The following is a 20,098-nucleotide window of genomic DNA, read 5'->3' on the forward strand; positions in this document are numbered from 1 at the left end:
TAAAGATAACGTTGTTAATGTGGAAAGTATTTCGAAGCTGCGTTTTCACATTAAGATATCATATTACTGGAGTGCTGTTTTCGGCTTTATTGAAAGTCTGATGTCATAATAGCAGAGGGATAGATTATTAATGTTTTAAAGTGACTTTAGTGTCTATGTTCATGTAACAGTTTTGTGTGTTTAATTGTTTTAAATATAAACAAACACTTAACATGGATGATGAACTCCTGATACGGCCATGGTGGCCAATCTCTAGTGGGAATAGCCATCTTCGCAGGACATATTATAGTGCATAAGTGTGCAAGCACAGATGTACTCTTGATTCCCTCACTCTCATCTCAATCCGATGGGACGGCGAAACGACATTACTGGAAAGAATTTAGGCGCAGGACCAAGCTTAACGTGCTTTCCGAGGCACGGGAGTGTACTCACTTTCAGCCTTCAGACTCCGGACTGCTACTGAGACTTTTCGATATAGAAACCTAATACTTTTTTATTGGCCCGACCTGAGATGTGAACCGAAGACCAAGCCACGACACCAACGAGGCAGTCAACTTTTATCATTATTGTAAAATCAAAATAACACGTTTAATTGCGCAAACAAGTTTTGCGCATCAAAGCGCGTGACGTATACACGAATTCCTGATAACTCAAATCTAAGAGAAGCCAGCGTTTTTATATTTACTTTTGTTGTTGTCCATTATTTCACTTATATTAATATGATTACTTAAGGCTAACTATATTATATCAATCAATCAATCAACAGCCAATCGTTGTCCACTGCTGAACATAGGCCTCTCCCAAGGTGCGCCAAAGCTCCCTGTCCTCCGCCTTCCGCATCCAGTTGGTGCCCGCCACCTTCTTAAGGTCGTCGGTCCACCTGGCTGGAGGGCGCCCTACGCTGCGCTTGCCGATTCGCGGTCTCCACTCTAGGACTCGTCTGCTCCAACGGCCATCGGTCCTACGACATACGTGACCAGCCCACTGCCACTTCAGCCTGCTAATTTTGCAAGCTATGTCGGTGACTCCGGTTCTTTTCCGGATAATCTCATTTCTGATCTTATCCTTCAAAGATACTCCGAGCATAGCTCGCTCTATAGCACGCTGAGCGACTTTGAATTTGTGGACTAGTCCCGCAGTTAGTGTCCACGTTTCGGCACCGTATGTCATGGCAGGTAAGACGCATTGGTTGAAGACTTTCGTCTTCAAACATTGCGGTATAGACGACTTGAGGACTTGACGAAGGTTGCCAAATGCTGCCCATCCCAAGCGAATTCTTCGATCGGCTTCCTTCTCGAAGTTGTTCCTACCGACTTGTATTATCTGTCCTAGGTAGGTATATTCACTAACAACTTCGAGAGGTTTCCCCTCGACGTATATCGGTCCCGGCACGACATGCCTATTGAACATGACCTTGGTCTTGTCCAAGTTCATACCGAGACCGACACACCGGGAAGACTCGCCTAGGCTACGCAGCATTTCGGTGAGTTGTTCCAGCGACTCTGCTATGATGACTATATTAAATAAAGGAAATGGCACATTATATATATATAATATAAAGTTGATTTTTTTACACGTCGGACTGAACAAATAAGTCCTTACGTTTAGTTGGACCCTAAATATTCCTACTACGACACGGACCGTCTATTAATGGAAAAGGGTCTGATGGTCGTTATACCTTTTTAAAGCTACGTAAAATAATATTTCAAGAACTTATATAGTTAGCTTACAGTAGTAGAGATAAATAGCATTTAAATAAAAAGATTCTGGGTCTTGTTGAAATTTTTACGTAGTTTTTTTATACAGGTTTCGCGAGTTAATAAGACAGATTTGGAGCTTAGCCCATCACTCTGCTCTGTGTGTTGATGGCGGATTAAAAATTCATCCAACACCAGCACGTTTCCTCGCGACGTTTTCCTCTATAGGTTTGATATTTCTTCTTTATTGAGTCAACTGATTGTAAGTGGTAACCACTGCTTATAGACGCTGGCCCATGGCCTGCACTGTAAGAATTACCAACTATCCCTTACATCACCAATGTGGCAAACTTGAGAATTAAGGTGTAACGTCTCTTGTGTCTGTAGTTTTTCTGACCGACTTACCATACAAATCTAACACGACAATATGTCTTACTTTTCGATTGTATAATATATGACATCTTTCACTTGTGTTATGTGTAAAATCGTAATTAGACTGATTACTTTAATTAAAACAGTTATCTTGACCAACGATATTTATAGGATTCCGACCTAAATCCACTCTTAATTATTCTGGTAATCAAGGAAATAGTCGACCTGATCATGAGTCTCAACTGTCCTTAAACATTAGTAGCCTTACTAATAAACGTTGTATAGCGGTTGATTAATTAAATAATGCTGTATTCTTCTTTCGAATGTCAAGTAATGACAGAAAGAGCGAAAACAGCTAGGAACGTTCATGAGTAAGGTCGTAGCAGTTATAGAATTATTAACCATTACATACATCGTCAATGTCTCGCCAACAATGTGAACAGAGATGTTATGTCTCTTGTGTAATATAATGTCCTCCAGACTGCTTTCGGCCACGGCGGCTAATCTCAAGAGAGGTTAGCCAACTACGCAGGAGATATTATAATACACAAATGTGTGCGTAAACACAGGTGCACTCTCTATACCCTAACTCTCATAATCCGATGGGGCGGCAATCCGACATGACCGGAAAAAGTTTAGGCGCAGGACCAACGGCTTTACGTGATTTCCGGAGCACGGGAGTGAACACACTTCAAACTTCCAGACTCTAGGCTGCTAGTGAGAATTTTCTGACAGAAAAACCCAATAACTTTTTATTGGCCCGACCTGGGAATTAAACCCAGGACCTCCGGGTCCGACCTTACATCAAGCCACTAGACCAACGAGGCAGTTGTCTCTTGTGTATTATATATGTAATAACAATATTTCTCGGTGGTCTTGTGGCTGACTTATAAGGCTGCAGTCGGCCAATAAAAAAGCTATTAAATATTTCTGTCAAGAAAATTATGCAGCTCGAAGCTTAGAAGTTTGCACTCCCGCGGCATAAAAAGGAAAATCCGTTAGTGCTGCACCTACTCTTTTTCCATTATATTTCATGACCATTTTGACCCATATCAATGTTTGAGTAAAGAAATTAATTTGTTTTTTTTTTATAGAATACGTAGGCGGAGGAGCGAATTGCGGCCACCTGATAGTAAATGGTCACGAACCCTTATGCCTTTAATTACACTGGCTCACTCACTCTTAAAAAAAGCCGAGATGGCCAACTGGTTAGAACGCGTCAATCTTAACCGATGATCGTTGATTCAAACTCGGGCAAGCACCACTGAATTTTCATGTGCTTAATTTGTGATTATAATTCATCTCGTGCTTGACGGTGAAGGAAAACATCGTGAGGAAACCTGCATGTGTGTAATTTCATTGAAATTACACGTCGCATGTGTAGCAGTGGGACATTAACAGGCTGTTACTGTACTGTACTGTACTCACCCTTCAGACCAGAACACAACAATACCAAGTACTGGTGTTTTGCGGTAGAATATCTGATGAGTGGGTGGTACCTACCTAAACGAGCTTGCACAAAACCCTACCTTGTAAGTGTGCTCTTTAGCGTAATTAGGAACTATGACCATATACGTAATATCCCCTGCGCAGTTGGCAAGCATCGCAAGAAGGCGTGACCAATAGCGCTCAAATAAAACAAGCCGAGTCGAATTGCTGTTTGGCAAAAGAATAAGTAATGATAAAGCAGAAAATATAATTTGAGCTTACATTAAGATTAGGTCGGGTGTTCCCCGTTATTTTCAATTTAGAACCCACAATAACGCTATGACTTGTTTGTTTGGAAGGGTGTTACGTAAAAAAAAATTAAAAACGAAAAATTGAACATATTTCGATTGTAAAAGTATGATATAAACCGATTCTAAATATATATTATCATAAATACTGTTGTTAAATACATATTATTAGCATTATTAACTGTCGAGGCTTAATTTGAAATAGTCTTAAATCCAAACAAATATAGGAAATTTTGAACATCTGGGATCAAAAAGAGCTTATCTACTATGCACATAGTGGTAGGACTTGTGCAAACTCATCCGGGTAACTACCAACCTTCCATCAGATATTCTACGGCGAAACAGCAATACTTAGCATTGTTGAGTTTCGGTTTAAAGGGTGAGGGCTTCTAAGGGTGACGTAACATCTTAGTTCCGAAGGTTGGTGACGTGTAGTCGATTTAAGGATGATGAAATATTTCTCACAGTATCAATGTATATCGGTTGTGATAACCACATCCGACACATGCAGGTTTCCTCGAGATGTTTTTGAAAAAAAAAGAAATATGAAAACTCATGATATTCACGTATTCTGTTCACTGGACTACCTTTATTAGTAGCGTACAACCATTATAATTTTTGTCCCCATGCAATTCAGCACAATATTTGTCTAAATTTTAAACTGTTCTTAATTTAAAATTCTCCCTGTTTTATCCACTGGTTCTTTTATTACAATACAGCTTAGCTTAATATATTCCAAAAATATTTTATGAGCCAACATTAATTTTCAGTTTTATTACATGAATAAATTAAGCAATTAGAACCACAGATAACGCACAAAGATTGATAAGGCCGGCCACGAACGCAATTACAGTATAAAGCTATATTATAAATGCGAACGATGAATATTTAATATCATCGCCCAAAGTTCAAACTTTATATTTCACTACACTTATATTTAAGAACCGTGATAGTCCAGAAATTAGAAGACAAGAATCTTAACCGACGATTCGGAGTGCAAGCCCGGGTAAGCACCACTGAAATTTCTTGTGAGTAATTTGTGTTTATAATTACATCAATATACAATTATAGTTATATTATATATATAATATATTATATATATATAATCTAATGGATTAGATACAATCTAATGGATGTGTTTAATTAAGCGGTGTGGAACCGGCAGATTAGAATTTAGTTATCCCATTCCAACTCATGGCTGTCGTAAGAGCCGACTAAGGTAATTTTTGCTAAGCGCTTTCATAAATTGAGCACATAAGCGCTTTAAATACCTGTGTAGTGTAGGAGGACCTGTCTACAATTAAAGCATTCTCAAGGAGATTTGCGTCAGACAGGCGAATCTAGATATCTCTGTCTCTTTCTCTCTTTAAAGTCTGAAAATTGTACTTAGTAATGGGATGCGGACAAGTAATTGATTATGATGATGACTTTGTTTATTTTTAAGATATATATTATATCAGTAACAGTAACAGCCTGTTAATGTCCCACTGCTGGGCTAAGGCCTCCTCTCCCTTTTGAGGAGAAGGTTTGGAGCTTATTCCATATATTATATATTATATAATCTATGTAATTTAATTTTGGAAAAGTGTACCGAGGTTCTTGCCGGCTCTTCTCGGAAGAATCTATATTTAAAACCGTTATTTTATAAAATAAGCAATAATTTTTTTTTATACATAACAACAGCTTAATTTTAAGTGTATTTAGGTTTTATATAGACGATAAAAAAGTGAGTTAGTATTTGTTAATTTCCATGATAATTGAGATAAATATTAATTCAATTGTATTTAATTATCTATGTAACTTGATTGTTGAAAAAGAGTAACTACTGAGTTTCATTCTGTTTCTTTTCTAGAATCTACATTTCAAACCGGTGGTAGATTTAAATTCAAATTAATCTTGTAAAATGAGGAGTCGAGATGGCCTAGTGGTTAGAACGCGTGAATCTTTACCGATGATCGCGGTTTCAAACCCGGGAAAACACCAATGAATTTTCATGTACTTAATTTGTCTGTATAATTTATATCGTGCTTGACGGTGAAGGAAAACATCATGAGGAAACCTGCATATGTTCTAATTTCACTGAAATTCTGCCACATGGAGCATGACACCAACCCGCATTGGAGCAGCGTGGTAGAATAACCTCCAAATCTTCTCCTCAAAAAAGGCCTTAGCCCAGCCGTGGGACAATCACAGGCTGTTAATGTGTAAAATGACAATTCAAAAGTACATGTAAGAGCCTATTTGAATAACGTATGTATGTTTAGGTTATATATTGAATTTGAATGGTGCTATTATTATATATTTTACTGGTGGTAGGGCTTTGTGCAAGCTCGTCTGGGTAGGTACCACCCACTCATCAGATATTCTACCGCAAAACAGCAATAAAATAAAATATTGTTGTGTTCCGGTTTGAAGGGTGAGTGAGCCAGTGTAATTACAGGCACAAGGGACATAAAATATTAGTTCCCAAGGTTGGTGGCGCATTGGCTGTAAGCGATGGTTGACATTTCTTACAATGCCAATGTCTAAGGGCGTTTGATGACCACTTACCATCAGGTGGCCCATATGCTCGTCCACCTTCCTATTCTATAAAAAAAAATATTCATTTTAAATCTTTATGAGTAATAAAGCTTGTAAAATAATTTCCATTAATTTTTGGTCGTTGTCTTAAATTTTATCTAGCAATTGTCGATAAATCGCGTAAGTGAAACTGCTATCCTTATTGATATTATAAATGCGAAAGTGATTTTGTATATTTGTTTCACGACTTGGTGAGAGAGGTACAGAAAAGAACATAGGGTACCTAATACCTGCAGACCCCCTCCCCCCACATGCGGGCAAAGCCGTGAGCGAAAACTATTATTTAATAATAACGGTCCTAATTTAGCTTAAATTTATTCATTACTTTTTACATTAAATCTTAACTAAACTGTTTTAATACACGAGTACTTCGCATACTCTTACAAAGTTCAAAACTTTAATTAGGTTTTCAGCAACAAAATTGGATTTGAAGTATCTTATAATAATGATATTCATTGTATTTGAAACATACAACGCCATCTAGTATTATTTCGGTGAACTTTTGAATGTACAGTCTGTGCTCGTTCTAAAATTAAAAATATAATTTTTATAGCATATTTAAAACGTTACGAAGTTATAAAAAACAATTTCAAGTCTGTGACTTAATGGAAACACCCATCCCTGTGTATTTATAGTAATTACCGACTAAAACCTTTTACGCACTTAAGTTATGTAGTACTTAACTGTCTACGAACAAGTTTACCAAAAGGGAATAATGGATAACTTGTATAAATTATAACGTTTCACCATTAAAACTGTTATTAAATTATACACTAAAATTTCTTAGTTCGAAAAGTAGTTAACAGATGGCGTTGCGTCATTGACACAACGTATAGAATAATTACCTCAATAATTCATAATTAGTTAAATATATATAGAATATTACTTTAACACAATTACATAAAATAACATTTACGCAACTCATTCATATAACCAAAAACAAATGAGCAAACCAATCTTAATTAAAAAAGTTTTTTTTTTAAATGGAAGTCGCTTACCGCTTCCGTTCATGGTATCTCTATTCGATGAAGTAGGTTTTATTGCATCAATCATGTTCAATTTTATAATACTCATGAAGCTATTATATTATGTTTTTTTTTCAAGCCGATACCCGTCCAAGTGCTAACGTGCACACAACTAAAAAGTAAGAGATACTTCAAAGTGGAATCTTCGTTTTACAAGATTAAATTAAAGCTCCCGGTTAGGAATGTAGATTCTACCGAGAAAAACCAGCAAGAAACTCAGTAAAAACAACTGAATTATTAAGTATCCTAGTAAAGTTTAAGCACATTAGAGGATTCGATGGTAGTTAAGTTGTCTAACATGATAGAGTAATGAGTACACACGAGCTGTCCGGTCTACGTGCTGCTTTCTTTAGTACTAAGCGGGCGCTATGTTAAGGTTTTTTTATTTTGCTTGCGTTGGGCTTGTGCACTGTCTTGGTCCATTAATATAAATTCTCATATAAGACTTAGTTTATTTCCTTTGCCTAACTCACACAGTATGCTATTAAAAATAAATAATCTTCAAATTTGCAATTTTAATTTATGAAACAAACATGTCAAGCCAAGCCAAGCATTTGTCGAGTTAAAAATCTATCACGTATGGTTTTATTTTTATAAAAAAAGTAGGCGAACGGGCAAAAGTATGAATATATACATACGTAAAATAGTTTTAAGACTGTTGAGAAGACTGTGAAGTTGAGTCACATCATAAGGATCTCAAGATTAATCATACACTTGCTGCAAGTCTGTCGGACTACTTCTTTAATGCAGGTATATGCACGAAGTAATCTGTTACTAAGATTAATTATATTATTTGATTAATTATTATTTATAAACGTTGCTTAGCAGCTGTTTAGTTAAACACTGATTCATCACTTTCTGTCATTATTAATTTGACATTCGAAAGAAGAAGACAAAGTATAGTTTGTCAGATTGTAAATTACTTACTGGAGTTTATGAATCGCATTTATATAATTGTAGATATAAATAAATGTATTGCAATATTTTATTATATTTTATAATAATTGTAATACACGTGTGAGTCGAGATGGCTCAGTGGTTAAAACAACTGAATCTTTAACGAAGAATATGGTTTCGAACCCGGGTAAACACTATATTTTCATGTGATGTAGTTTGTGCTTATAATAATATCGTGCTGTGGTGAAGGAAAACATAGTAAGAAAACCTGCATATGAATGAAAATCAAGCACATGTGTCCACCAATACGCATTGGAGCAGCGAGATGGAATAAAGTCCTAACTTCTCTTCAAACAGAGAGGTGGCATTGGCCCAGCAGTGGGACATTTCATGCTGTTATTTACTACTAAAATATATATGTAATTTTGAACGAAAACTTTTCGTGACTTTGATAATATTATTTTATGAAAGGCCAAGTAGAAAGTGTTGTACCGTTTTGAAATATTGATAAAATTGACCATTTTTTTTAAATTACTTACCTAGGGTAGAATCATTTTTAAAGAGGAAGTGTCAAAGTCAGATGAAAAATCTTTTTTTATAAGAGATTAGAGAAAATAGTCAATGCCCCTTTTACAAACCTGTGAACTGATTCTATGCATTTGTCTAATCTCTATTGAAAATGACCGCAAAAATAACTAAAAAGAACAAACCATTGAACTATAGTTATTATTCAAATATTAATAATATTGAATTCCATATATTTGGTTGACACACATGCGTCGTCAATCTTTTTAAAAGGCCTAGCCTACACGACGTGACCTAAAAACAAAAACAAACAGAATTGGTTTGTCGACGAAAAATTTTACCTTTTATTGGAGAAAATATCGCTGAAACAGAATATATTCAATCACATCTCAAAATCTGAACGGAAGATGAATCCTATACTATAGAGAAGTTATATTTATGTATATCAGTTTATTAGTAAGCGACTAAAGCGTAATGGTCTACAGGCCGCCTAGCTATCCAAAAAAAGGTTCAATGACCCCTTGGGCTATTGTCATCCCCACTCCTAACACGAACTGTACGTTATGGAGGGGTAAATAGGAGTATTAGTTATTCCTTAAAAATGGGAATTGCTAGTATTATTTTCAATATACACTTATATATTTTATGATTATACAACCATATGGTTGTGGTTGTGGTTGTGCTAATATAAGGCTGCTAGCATATATATGCTAGAAGCCTTATATTAGCCTTTAACGACTTACCTAATTTTACCGTAATTTAATTTATTTGTTTATTTAGGATTACCAAAATGATATACAGTAATAATTACAAATAAAATAATTACATGTTCTAAGGGTAAAAGTTGCCATACCTTATAGGTAATCACGACATGCAAAAAGTACGAAGTAAAATATATACTTATACGTATGTACGTATATTATATGTGAACTACGAACACTTTCGAACGCGAAAGCTAGTAATACACAATCTTTTTTAATTTTATTTTTTTTAACAATAAGCGATTCACTATCTTTCTCTAACCGTAAACATTTCTTCCCAGGTATCGGATGACATCGGGTACGTGATCTACTCGGCGCTGGGTAGCTTTTATATACCGTCCTGCATAATGGTGTTCGTGTACATACGAATATACTACGCCGCTAAGGCGAGGGCGAGACGAGGTATACGGAAAAACCCAAGGCCCAGACCGGTAAGTATATATTAACGCTTCATAATTCGACTAAAGCTTCAGCGGTTTAACGATATATCGACTGCCTAGTCGTTGAAATATCGCAAATTCAATGCCCCTTTAATCCATTCTTGTGCCCCAAAAAAAAGCTAATCACTTAACTGGAACTTATCAGCTATTCAAAGAAAAGTCTTTTAAATTTTAAATTATTTGAATTCAATTATCTTCATTTTCTTTCTTGCTTATTTAACAATTATCGCTGGTTTCAGAACGAACAGCAGACGAGCTTCACGAACGCGCCGAAAGGCACAAGGCCGATGCCGACGACATCCACTATATCTATGCCTCCCGGGATAGATGTTAACAATTCTAATAACAATAGGTGAGATGCCGGCGTGGGTACTTAAATTATTTATAGCATGATTATGTCCTCCTGAACGATTTAGGGTCACAGCGGCCATTTTTATCGGAGATATTTTATAGTGCTTAAGTGTATGCACATATATTTTCACAATCCGATGGGATGGCAATCCGACATGACTGCAGAGAATTCAGGAACAAAACCTAATGGCTTCAATTGGTTTCCGAAAAATGAGGTGCAGGAGTGATAACACTTTCAACGTTCAAACTCTACATCAGTGTGTTAACGCTTGTAGCGCCCCACAGTAAAATTAATAACAGAGCCATGGCAGAAAAGCCTACCTGAAATCCTTGGAAAAGCAGGCCATGTTTACCTCCCCTTCACACGGGCCTTCTCAAAGCGAATCACGTTAAACGTAATGATATTGATTTCAGGGAAAGTCAAATATCAACAATAGAAACGCAACAGGTGCCTATACCTACTGTGACGTGTGACTTCGCCTCCGACATATCGACGAGTGAGGCGGGGGACGCGGGGCCACAGCCAGACGAGAGGAAAGACACGCTGAAGGTAAAAATGAAATCTGAAAACGACTTAACAAAATCTGATAAAACTTACAATCTATCATACTCAGTGATGAAGAAACCGAAGTCAATTCGGTGATCATCCGTCAATCCGTAATAAGTTTAAATTCCTTAATCTGTTTCGTAATGGACGAAAAATTCCCCTTGTAATAACATAAATGGATACTGAAAAAGTTTAGTTAAAATTTGTCCAAACAATGGAAAAAAACGTTTATAAGACGAAGTAATTCCAAATACTTGATTACGTTTTTCAAGAAAGTGAACACAAATCATTCATTTGAAAATGTTATTATATTTACTCATAAAAAGATTTTCCTTTTCATATCGCGTATTAAACTTTGAACCTCTATAATATTGAATTAAGCTCTTGAAATATTTCAAAAAATTCAATTTCAACTTCATAATCTTCAACAAAGGTAATGCCATTTGAGAGTAAGACCGAACCGAGCACCTTAATTTTTCCTATAAAACCTCTACCAACAAAGTCCATTAAGAGAATGCATTTTATCATTCGCATTAAAAGCTCTGTTACCTCACCGTTTTTATCTTAATTTCTAGAAAAAAACATTAATTGTTATCCATTTAAAATAACGGTAAAAACGCGTATTTTTCCGGTTACTTACCGGGATGTAAGAAATTCTCTTTCATTTATGTAACAAGTTCTAACTCTAGAACAAAGGTAATCTATTCGTAGAATTGTAAATTTTTAATGCACTTTTTTTTATATAAGGAATGTATTTAATGGAATTAATCACGTGAGCGCTTTATAAACCCGCTTAGTAGAATTAACTTAAACTAATACCACTAAACTAATAGTTTACCGGTTAATAAAATTATATTATTAAATAAGTTATTTTTATGGTTATTTCATTTACGTATAACTTATGTCTTAACATTAAATGTTACAGCTGTGGGACACAAGTCTGTAATTCCCACTCCTGGGTCACCGCAATAGCCCGTGAATGTCCCACAGCTGGGCTAAAAGGCCTCCTCTCCCTTTTTTGAGGAGAAGGTTTGGAGCTTATTCCACCACGCTGCTTCAGTGCGGGTTGGTAGAATACACATGTGGCATAATTTCTGTGAAATTAGACACATGCAGGTTTCCTCACGATGTTTTCCTTCACCGAAAGCACGAGATGAACTATAATCACAAATTAAGCACATGAAAATTTAGTGGTGCTTGCCCGGGTTTGAACCCACGATCATCGGTTAACATTCACGCGTTCTTACCACTGGGCCATCTCGGCTTATCCTGGGTCACATCGGATTATAATTCATTTGAATATATCTTTATTAAAAACGCATTTGATGACTTTTCATATATTTCATATAATCCACTTGGTGCAGTAAAATGGCATAATTTATTATAATATAAGGTAAAGCTTTGGTATATAAATTGGGTTTTTCCCGCGAACTAGTCCCTCAAGTATACTTGTACTATTTTTCTAGATGATATCCAGCTATGAGACGGTATAGATAACGCGGTTCGATAGTTATACTAATGCTCTATTCTTGAGAAAATTGAAAAACATACATTTATTCAACGTATTCCCACCTGCAAGCGCAAAATTCGCTTGGAATTTGTATTCGGAGATTTATTTCACTGGGAATATAATTTGAATTTATTTTCTTTATTCAAATACGTGTGGATATATGCCTGTTATATAATACGTGTGACGTCAGAGATGTATATACTGTTACGTAATATATTATTCACTCCGTTTTATTTAAATTAATATTTTAGTAAAATATATTTGTAGTAAGCTTAGACGATGAGCCGAGATAGCTTAGTAGTTATATATTATAGTTCAAACACGTGAATTTTAAGCGAAGGTTTCGGGTTCAAACCGCACTCTCAGTTTTTATGTGCTTAATTTATATCGTGCTCGTGGGTGAAAGAAACATCATGAGGAAACATACATGCGTCTGGTGAAATTATCCATATACGTATCAAGCTCGCTTTGGAAAAGGATGGTAGAACCTTCCCTTTAAGAGTATCTCAGGAGACTTTTGCTCAGCTGTGGGACAGTTACAGGCAATTTTACACATTTTTTTTAAATAAATAAATATTAAAGAGGATTGAAGTAATATCTAACTCTAAAAAACTGGTCTGCACTGAAAACTTAAATATATATTATTATTAAATTAAATTTTACAATATCAAATCGGTTACTTTTAAAACCGTTGTTTATATCTCAATAGTTTTACTAATGTTCTTCTTGAAAATCTCCTTTAGTATAATAACTATTTAGGGATGAGCATCATCAGGATGAACATTAGTTTCCTTTTTTTAACTTTTTATAACAAATCATAGTATTTTATTACTTTAACGATAATATATTGCCTAAACTGTTACACACCTCAAACTCAAATCGATGTAGAAGTGCTTTAATATATTTAATGATGTGGTCGGCTGTATTATATATGCTTGTTCCAGGTGGTGACATCAGCTCAAGTAACAAGAAACCCCCTAGCCGCATGCCCTTATAGAAGTTCAACGCTCTCCGTTAACGGAGAACTTCAGCTGCAATCTCAAAGATGCAGAGCACCGAGCGTAGCCATAGATACCGATATGGTATCCGAATTGGAACCATCCTCATCAGATTCTGGAGTGGTGTCCCGTTGCGCTGTAGTCAAACCTCTAAAGTTAAGAATATGTCAGCCAATATTCGGCAAAAAGAGTGACTCCTCACGAAGACAAGAAAAAACTCAACCAACAAAAGCTGAACTGGAACCAGCGCTGCCAAAGCAACACAAACCACGCGACCCAGAAAGAGAGAAGAGAAGATTAGCGAGAAAGAAAGAAAAGCGAGCGACTCTAATACTAGGTTTAATTATGGGTAGCTTTATAGCGTGCTGGCTGCCATTTTTCTTCCTTTACATTTTGAAAGCAGCGTGTAGGAAATGCGTAATACCTTCAAGTGCATTTGCGATAGCCTTCTGGCTGGGATACATGAACTCTGTACTGAATCCTGTAATATATACGATATTCAACAAGGATTTCCGACGAGCATTCAGGAGGATATTGTTTAAGTGATGTTTAGCTTACCTGTGCTGTTACAGATGCGTTGCCAACAGAATCATGTTGGCCCAGCAGCGAGCAGCACCAGGTCTTTACAATGTACGTTGATCAAATCGTTACCATTATCTTGGAACGCTTAAATTATCACTTTGTTCTATATTTATTTAAGTATATATTTTAAATAATGATGTGTTCATTTGTAAATAATATTATTTTATGTATTTGACCTATTTATATTCATACTGTTGACACCGAAATATTTATTTTTGTAATCGGATAATATTATTGGCATTTCTTCGTGAATATTATTAATAATGTAATAAAGCAAAGTCTAGCCATTGTGAATTCATCCGTTTTTGATTCCTCTTTATGCCATAAATTTTACAAAAGTTTCGAGTGCTAATCTTAATGTTATAAAACTTGGTGAATACAATCATTATTCTTCTAAACACAAAGGCTAGCCTTATTAATTACAATATGGTTATAGATAATACAAATTATTCGCATAGAAAAGATAAATTGTAAAATAAAAATCCTTAATCGTAGCATCGTCTAGTGAAAATTTATATTAATGAAATACTGCAACACTAATGGATTTGAAATGTATAGATAACATATAATACCTCTAACTGTACTTGTAAAAAATATTTAGTGAAAAAAAAAAACCTTTTATACCCCCCCTTACATTATAATTTTATTATAATTCATAATATAATAATGTGTAGCTTTTTCTATCATACTTTCTTAACATATAAAGTTTTCAACTGTATATTAATAATATTGTATTTATTTTAATTTAAAATAATTAACCTAACTATACGCTTTATACGTACAACTATATTTAATTTAAGTTAATATTGAATAATCGTTCTCATCGTTCATTAAATTCTTTACAAGAATCTATCAAACTTATATATCGATATAAGGTTTTCGTATTTCGTTTTATAAAAACATAATTTTATATAGCCTAATTACCTATTAAAAAAAAGGTCTTATGATAACCGACGACGTCATACAATTCCTTTATAACTAATTCCAATAGATTAGTAAAAATATTTAATATTATAGTTCAAATCAAAATAAATTTATAAAAATAAAAACATAATACGCCTCATATATGTATATTATATATACTTTAAAATAAATTAAGTAAATATGTTATTTTCTTTGTCACCAGTTTTTGAAACGCTGATCAGTGTCATCACTACATATTATAAAACAAGTCCCCCGCCCCGTCTATTTGTCTGTATAAACTCGATAAACTCAAAAATTACTAAACGGATTTTCATTCGGTTTTCACTAATAGACGTAGTGTTTCATGAGCAAGGTACATAAAATTTATTAATGGTTTACGTAAATTGACTGAAATATAAAATTATTGTTGAATATATTATAAAAATCATGCAAAATAATAGCGTGCTCGTAAACCAATAGAACCTTAATAAACCGTGCGAAGAAGATGCGTGGCTAATATTTAGAAATGTTGCGTTCTGGCTTAAAAAGTGAGTGAACCGGTTTAACTACAGGCACAAGGGGTTATGTCCCTTGTGCCTGTAGTTAAACCGGTCTTAGTTCCCAAGGTTGGTAGCGTTTTGGGGATGTGAGGAACGGTTAATATTTCTTACATCGCCAATGTCTAAGGGCGGTGGTGACCACTTACCATCAGGTTGATCGTTTGCACGTTCGCCTACCACCTTAAAATTGACTTTTTAGATTTCTATCAATAAAATCTGATAAGAAACCTGAACGTTTAATTAAAAAAATATTTAACACTATTATGTTACCAATTTAATCGCAAAGATCGAGGCCAGACGGCAGTAACTAAGAACAAAGACCAGTAATTTATTAAGTCTGGATAACAGTAATTAGCTGATCATGTAACCTTAGATTAATACGTTCCATATAATGTCTTATAACACTCCGATTCATGATTATATATTATATTATATACTGTACTTAATTTTTATCACTAGGGGCCGATTTATTCCCCAGTCAGTTTTCGGAACAGAAATTTCGCCAAACTTTATTTTACTGATAAAAGTTAACTGGCGTTAACAATTCCTGACATCATCATTGCGCCACTAACCTTGAGAAGTGAGATGTTAAGCCCTCGTGCCAGTATACTGGCCCACTCACTCTTTAAACTGGAATACAATAATACTAGGTAATTATGTTTGTAAATAGAATAAGTAATGAGTAAATGGTACCTTACGGGTTACACAAAACCCTACTACCAAGTAAGATCTTAATGAAACGTAAATATTTTTCATGTTACGGGAACGCAATCACCGTAGAACGAATATGTCGAAACCAATAAAAGTTGGCACATTGTGTATCGCTTCACTTAAGAAAACTTGCTCCTTAATGGCAACGCAACGCAGCAACTTATGTACCGTTCAACCGATGGGCTTGACTATTTTTATGATATACGGATAGGATAACGCCTATCGAGCAAATAGTAAAACATTCTATATACTATTGTAAATCAAAAACATCTAGTGGGGCACCTTAGGGGTAAGACCGACTTGCAAATAACATAACGCTCGCTTAAACCGTCATGCAGAGGGCATGATAACCGCTTTTTACTCCTTCGCGTGTGGGTGGCGCGTATATTATATGCTTTATATTTTATGATAATTTGAAAAATATATTTATTTTATTGAGCTTGAACGAAGCATGTTTTACATTAATTCAATTAATTTAAGGTTTTACCATGGGATTTAATAACGTAACAAAACCCGTTTTTTAATGTACACACAAATTATTAACTGTGAATATTATCACAGAGTATATAAATAATAGAACGTACGTATTTATTTTGCCTTAATTTTATATATATTCAAGCCTTATTGTATCTTGTGAATATGTTTAAAATCAATACTCATTTATATCATAATCATTAAATAATGATCAAAATATCGTTGTAAAGGTGTGGTGTTTGAAATTCGAGTGTATTGTAAACATTTAATATCCAAGGATATAAATACAGCAAATATTAATACAATATAGTGCTAACATATAGCATCATATGTAATCTATTTTATGGTATAAGCAGCCCCGAATTTATGCCTAGGCCCCCGCCAGGTGAGATGGCCCTTTTACGCCAACTGCTCCTGAATAGGGGGTCTCAAAAGTCAAAGCGTCTAGTAGCCTTGAATATCTACGTCCGGGCCCGAGTATTTTTTTTGACAGAATAATAATTATAATAAAATGTTTACAACCACTCGATGCAAATTAGAATAGAATTATTAATATTAAATTAAATGATGACTGTGCCTCCGTGCCTACTAGCACTTCAATAAATTGCACATTTTAATAAAAAGAAAAAAAAAATTATAATTTTTATTTAAAAAAAAAAACACATTTTTTATTTGCTAATTATTATTATAACACTCAATTGGATTGTATTTAACGCATTTAGCGATAATAACAGCTTAACTACAATTACTAATTTAATTTACTCATCGCTAAATTTATTTAAACAACAAAAAAAAAACAATGTGCGTTTTTTGTACTTCCTTGAAGCGCTGGTCGCATTCTTTTTCAATTTGTATAGATAGTTTTATTAGGTTTTAATTAAAATTTGAATTATACTATAATTATAATTATATAATAACAAAGATAACACCAAAAATCATTATATATCTAATCTTATGATATTAATAAAATATATTCTAATATACTAGTAAAGTACACGCATTTCGATTTAGCGTATTTATAGAATTCAACGTATCTTGTACATAAGCTTGTTCCATATTCCTCTCATTATGTAAAAATTACATATATAATATAAATAGTTTTAATATTAATTTTATAAATATTTATAAACTGTACCTATGACTGAATATAGTTTATAAACTTTTCTTTCCTACAAAATGTAAATACTGATAAATTATTAGATTATATTATAATTATAAATTTTAAATGACAACGAGAACCTAATTCTAAATAAATGTAATCTAGATTCTTATATTAGAACTCTCATTAATAATTAGTATATTACTATGTGTAATAATAAAATTAATTTACTATAAATTATAAATAATTTGAGCAATAGATGAAATAATCAAGAATAAAAATATATTGTTATCATTTTAAGTATTTCATATTATATTGTCTTCCAATTAGCGTGTGATCATAAATATGTAAATTTAATGTTTATTTTTATTTAAACATATATATAAAAACACCAATTTATGTAAATTTTGTTCACATAAAACTTAGCTATTTAAGCTGCCAAATTATTTTATTAGCAGTAGATTTTAAAGCAGAGTAACGTATAAGATATATATCTAAAATCCCACAATTACGTAACGAGCCCTTGCGAATTGTGACGATTTTACATAAATAATTAATTATAATTTATGAAAATATATTGAAAAAGATCGTAATGATGCGTTCCAATATATTTTCCAAACTAATTATAAACTGAACGCAATAATTTTCAATAATGATGAAATGAAGTATCTTTTCTTAATCTATATAAAGTTCCCAATAAAACTTATGTACATTATAAAAATGTAAAAAAAAATAATAATACGCCAATTCATATTTAATTATTAACCAGATAGACCGTTTCGATATTATAATAAATTTGTTTATAGATTAATAAATAGTTCTATATATTATGTATAATTAGAATCTTGTTCAATACTATAAAAAGTTATAATCTATAATTATTTATATTATAATAGTTAACAGAGTCTAGTAGAGCGTTGATTATATTTATTTAAAATATTTCTGTAATTATCTATATTTGTTTTATTGTTCTTTATAATATTGTAATCGTGTCATGCGATGCAATTATTATTATTATTATTATCGATTCGAAATTGTAAATGAATGAATATACGAAGTACCAAATATACAAGTTTTAATCTTTACAAATTGTTTTAATTAAAACCATATTTATAACTTGAATTGATGATCAACATGCGAGCTCTGTCTTTGTTAGTTCCTAAGCCAACGTACCGTTCTCACGCACACATTAATGCACTTACAATTTACTAGTCAGACGTACGAAATCTCAGTTAACCCCTACTGCATACCGATGTCACACTCATTGAATGCACTTACAGTAACAAAGCTTACACTGACGTCATCTGACACTCGAAATCTTACACTTACTCGTCTGACGCTCGAAGTCTCAGTTATGTACCGTGTACCGAGCACTAAGTTGTTTAACCATCAACAATATCGTATAACTAACCTGTTACATACAACAGCGCTATTCTGTAAGAACTCATTTCGTATATCAATCAAAATTTTAATAACTCACATACGTTGATACGCCATTTTGATACGTGTGTCCTTTTAAATTTTATATTGACTATAGTCAATGTCGCGTATCATTCCCTGACGTCATGTGTGTTCTGTCGTGTGTGATCGTAATTTGAGAATAATTACAAATGAAACAGCGTGGAATGGTAGCAATAATGCTACTGCTTTTTTCGTTTTATCCTAATTCGCTTTGGACGAAATTTAACCTCCAAAGGGGTTTGGGGTTATCCGGGTGGGTTAACTTATTTAAGCGATTACAGCGATATACATTTTAGCGATTTGTTTGTGAAATGTAAGATTTTTGTCAGAACGAATCAACTTTTATTAAGTATGTAAAAACATGTGAACAGACAATATTTTTAAAAAGTTTGTTTTCAATATGTACAAAGATAACTTAAACTTTTTTATCAATTATTTTGATTATAACTAAAATAAATAGATTATCTGTTTTAACGCGTCAATCACAAGAACTATTAAATAAGTCAAAGTCAAAATATACTTTATACAAGTAACCTCTCACAAGCACTTTAAATCTCATACAATACTCTGGGACGGCAAATCTGACACGACCGGAAAGATTTCAGGCGCAGGACCAAAGGCTTTACTTGCTTTCCAAGATACAAGAGTATCGCACTTCCATCTTCCGGGCTGCTACTGACAATCTTCGACCGAAAAACCCAATAACTTTTTATCGACCCAACTTGGTGTTGAACCCAGGACCTCGATATTTAAATCTTAATATAAAGCTACCGCTAGTTTAGAATGTATATTCTACCAACGGGAATAAACTCTTTTTAATCCAAAAAGTGTAACTGTAATAATCTTTTTTTTTTTTTTATAGAATAGGA

The 20,098-nt window shown here is 33.7% G+C and overlaps 1 protein-coding gene across 1 annotated transcript in view; it reads left to right on the plus strand.

Moving 5' to 3' along the window:
- Positions 1-13,985, plus strand: part of LOC126778144 (alpha-2Db adrenergic receptor-like) — a 352,074-nt gene extending 338,089 nt beyond the window's left edge. Inside the window, exons 3-6 of the mRNA XM_050501559.1 lie at positions 9,875-10,024; positions 10,273-10,385; positions 10,799-10,934; positions 13,386-13,985. Coding sequence (XP_050357516.1) covers positions 9,875-10,024; positions 10,273-10,385; positions 10,799-10,934; positions 13,386-13,985 — 999 coding nt within the window. The remainder of the gene's footprint in view (positions 1-9,874; positions 10,025-10,272; positions 10,386-10,798; positions 10,935-13,385) is intronic.
- Positions 13,986-20,098: the final 6,113 nt, after the last annotated feature.

The sequence above is a fragment of the Nymphalis io genome, chromosome 25 (assembly GCF_905147045.1).
Source record: "Nymphalis io chromosome 25, ilAglIoxx1.1, whole genome shotgun sequence".
Lineage (NCBI taxonomy): Eukaryota > Metazoa > Arthropoda > Insecta > Lepidoptera > Nymphalidae > Nymphalis > Nymphalis io.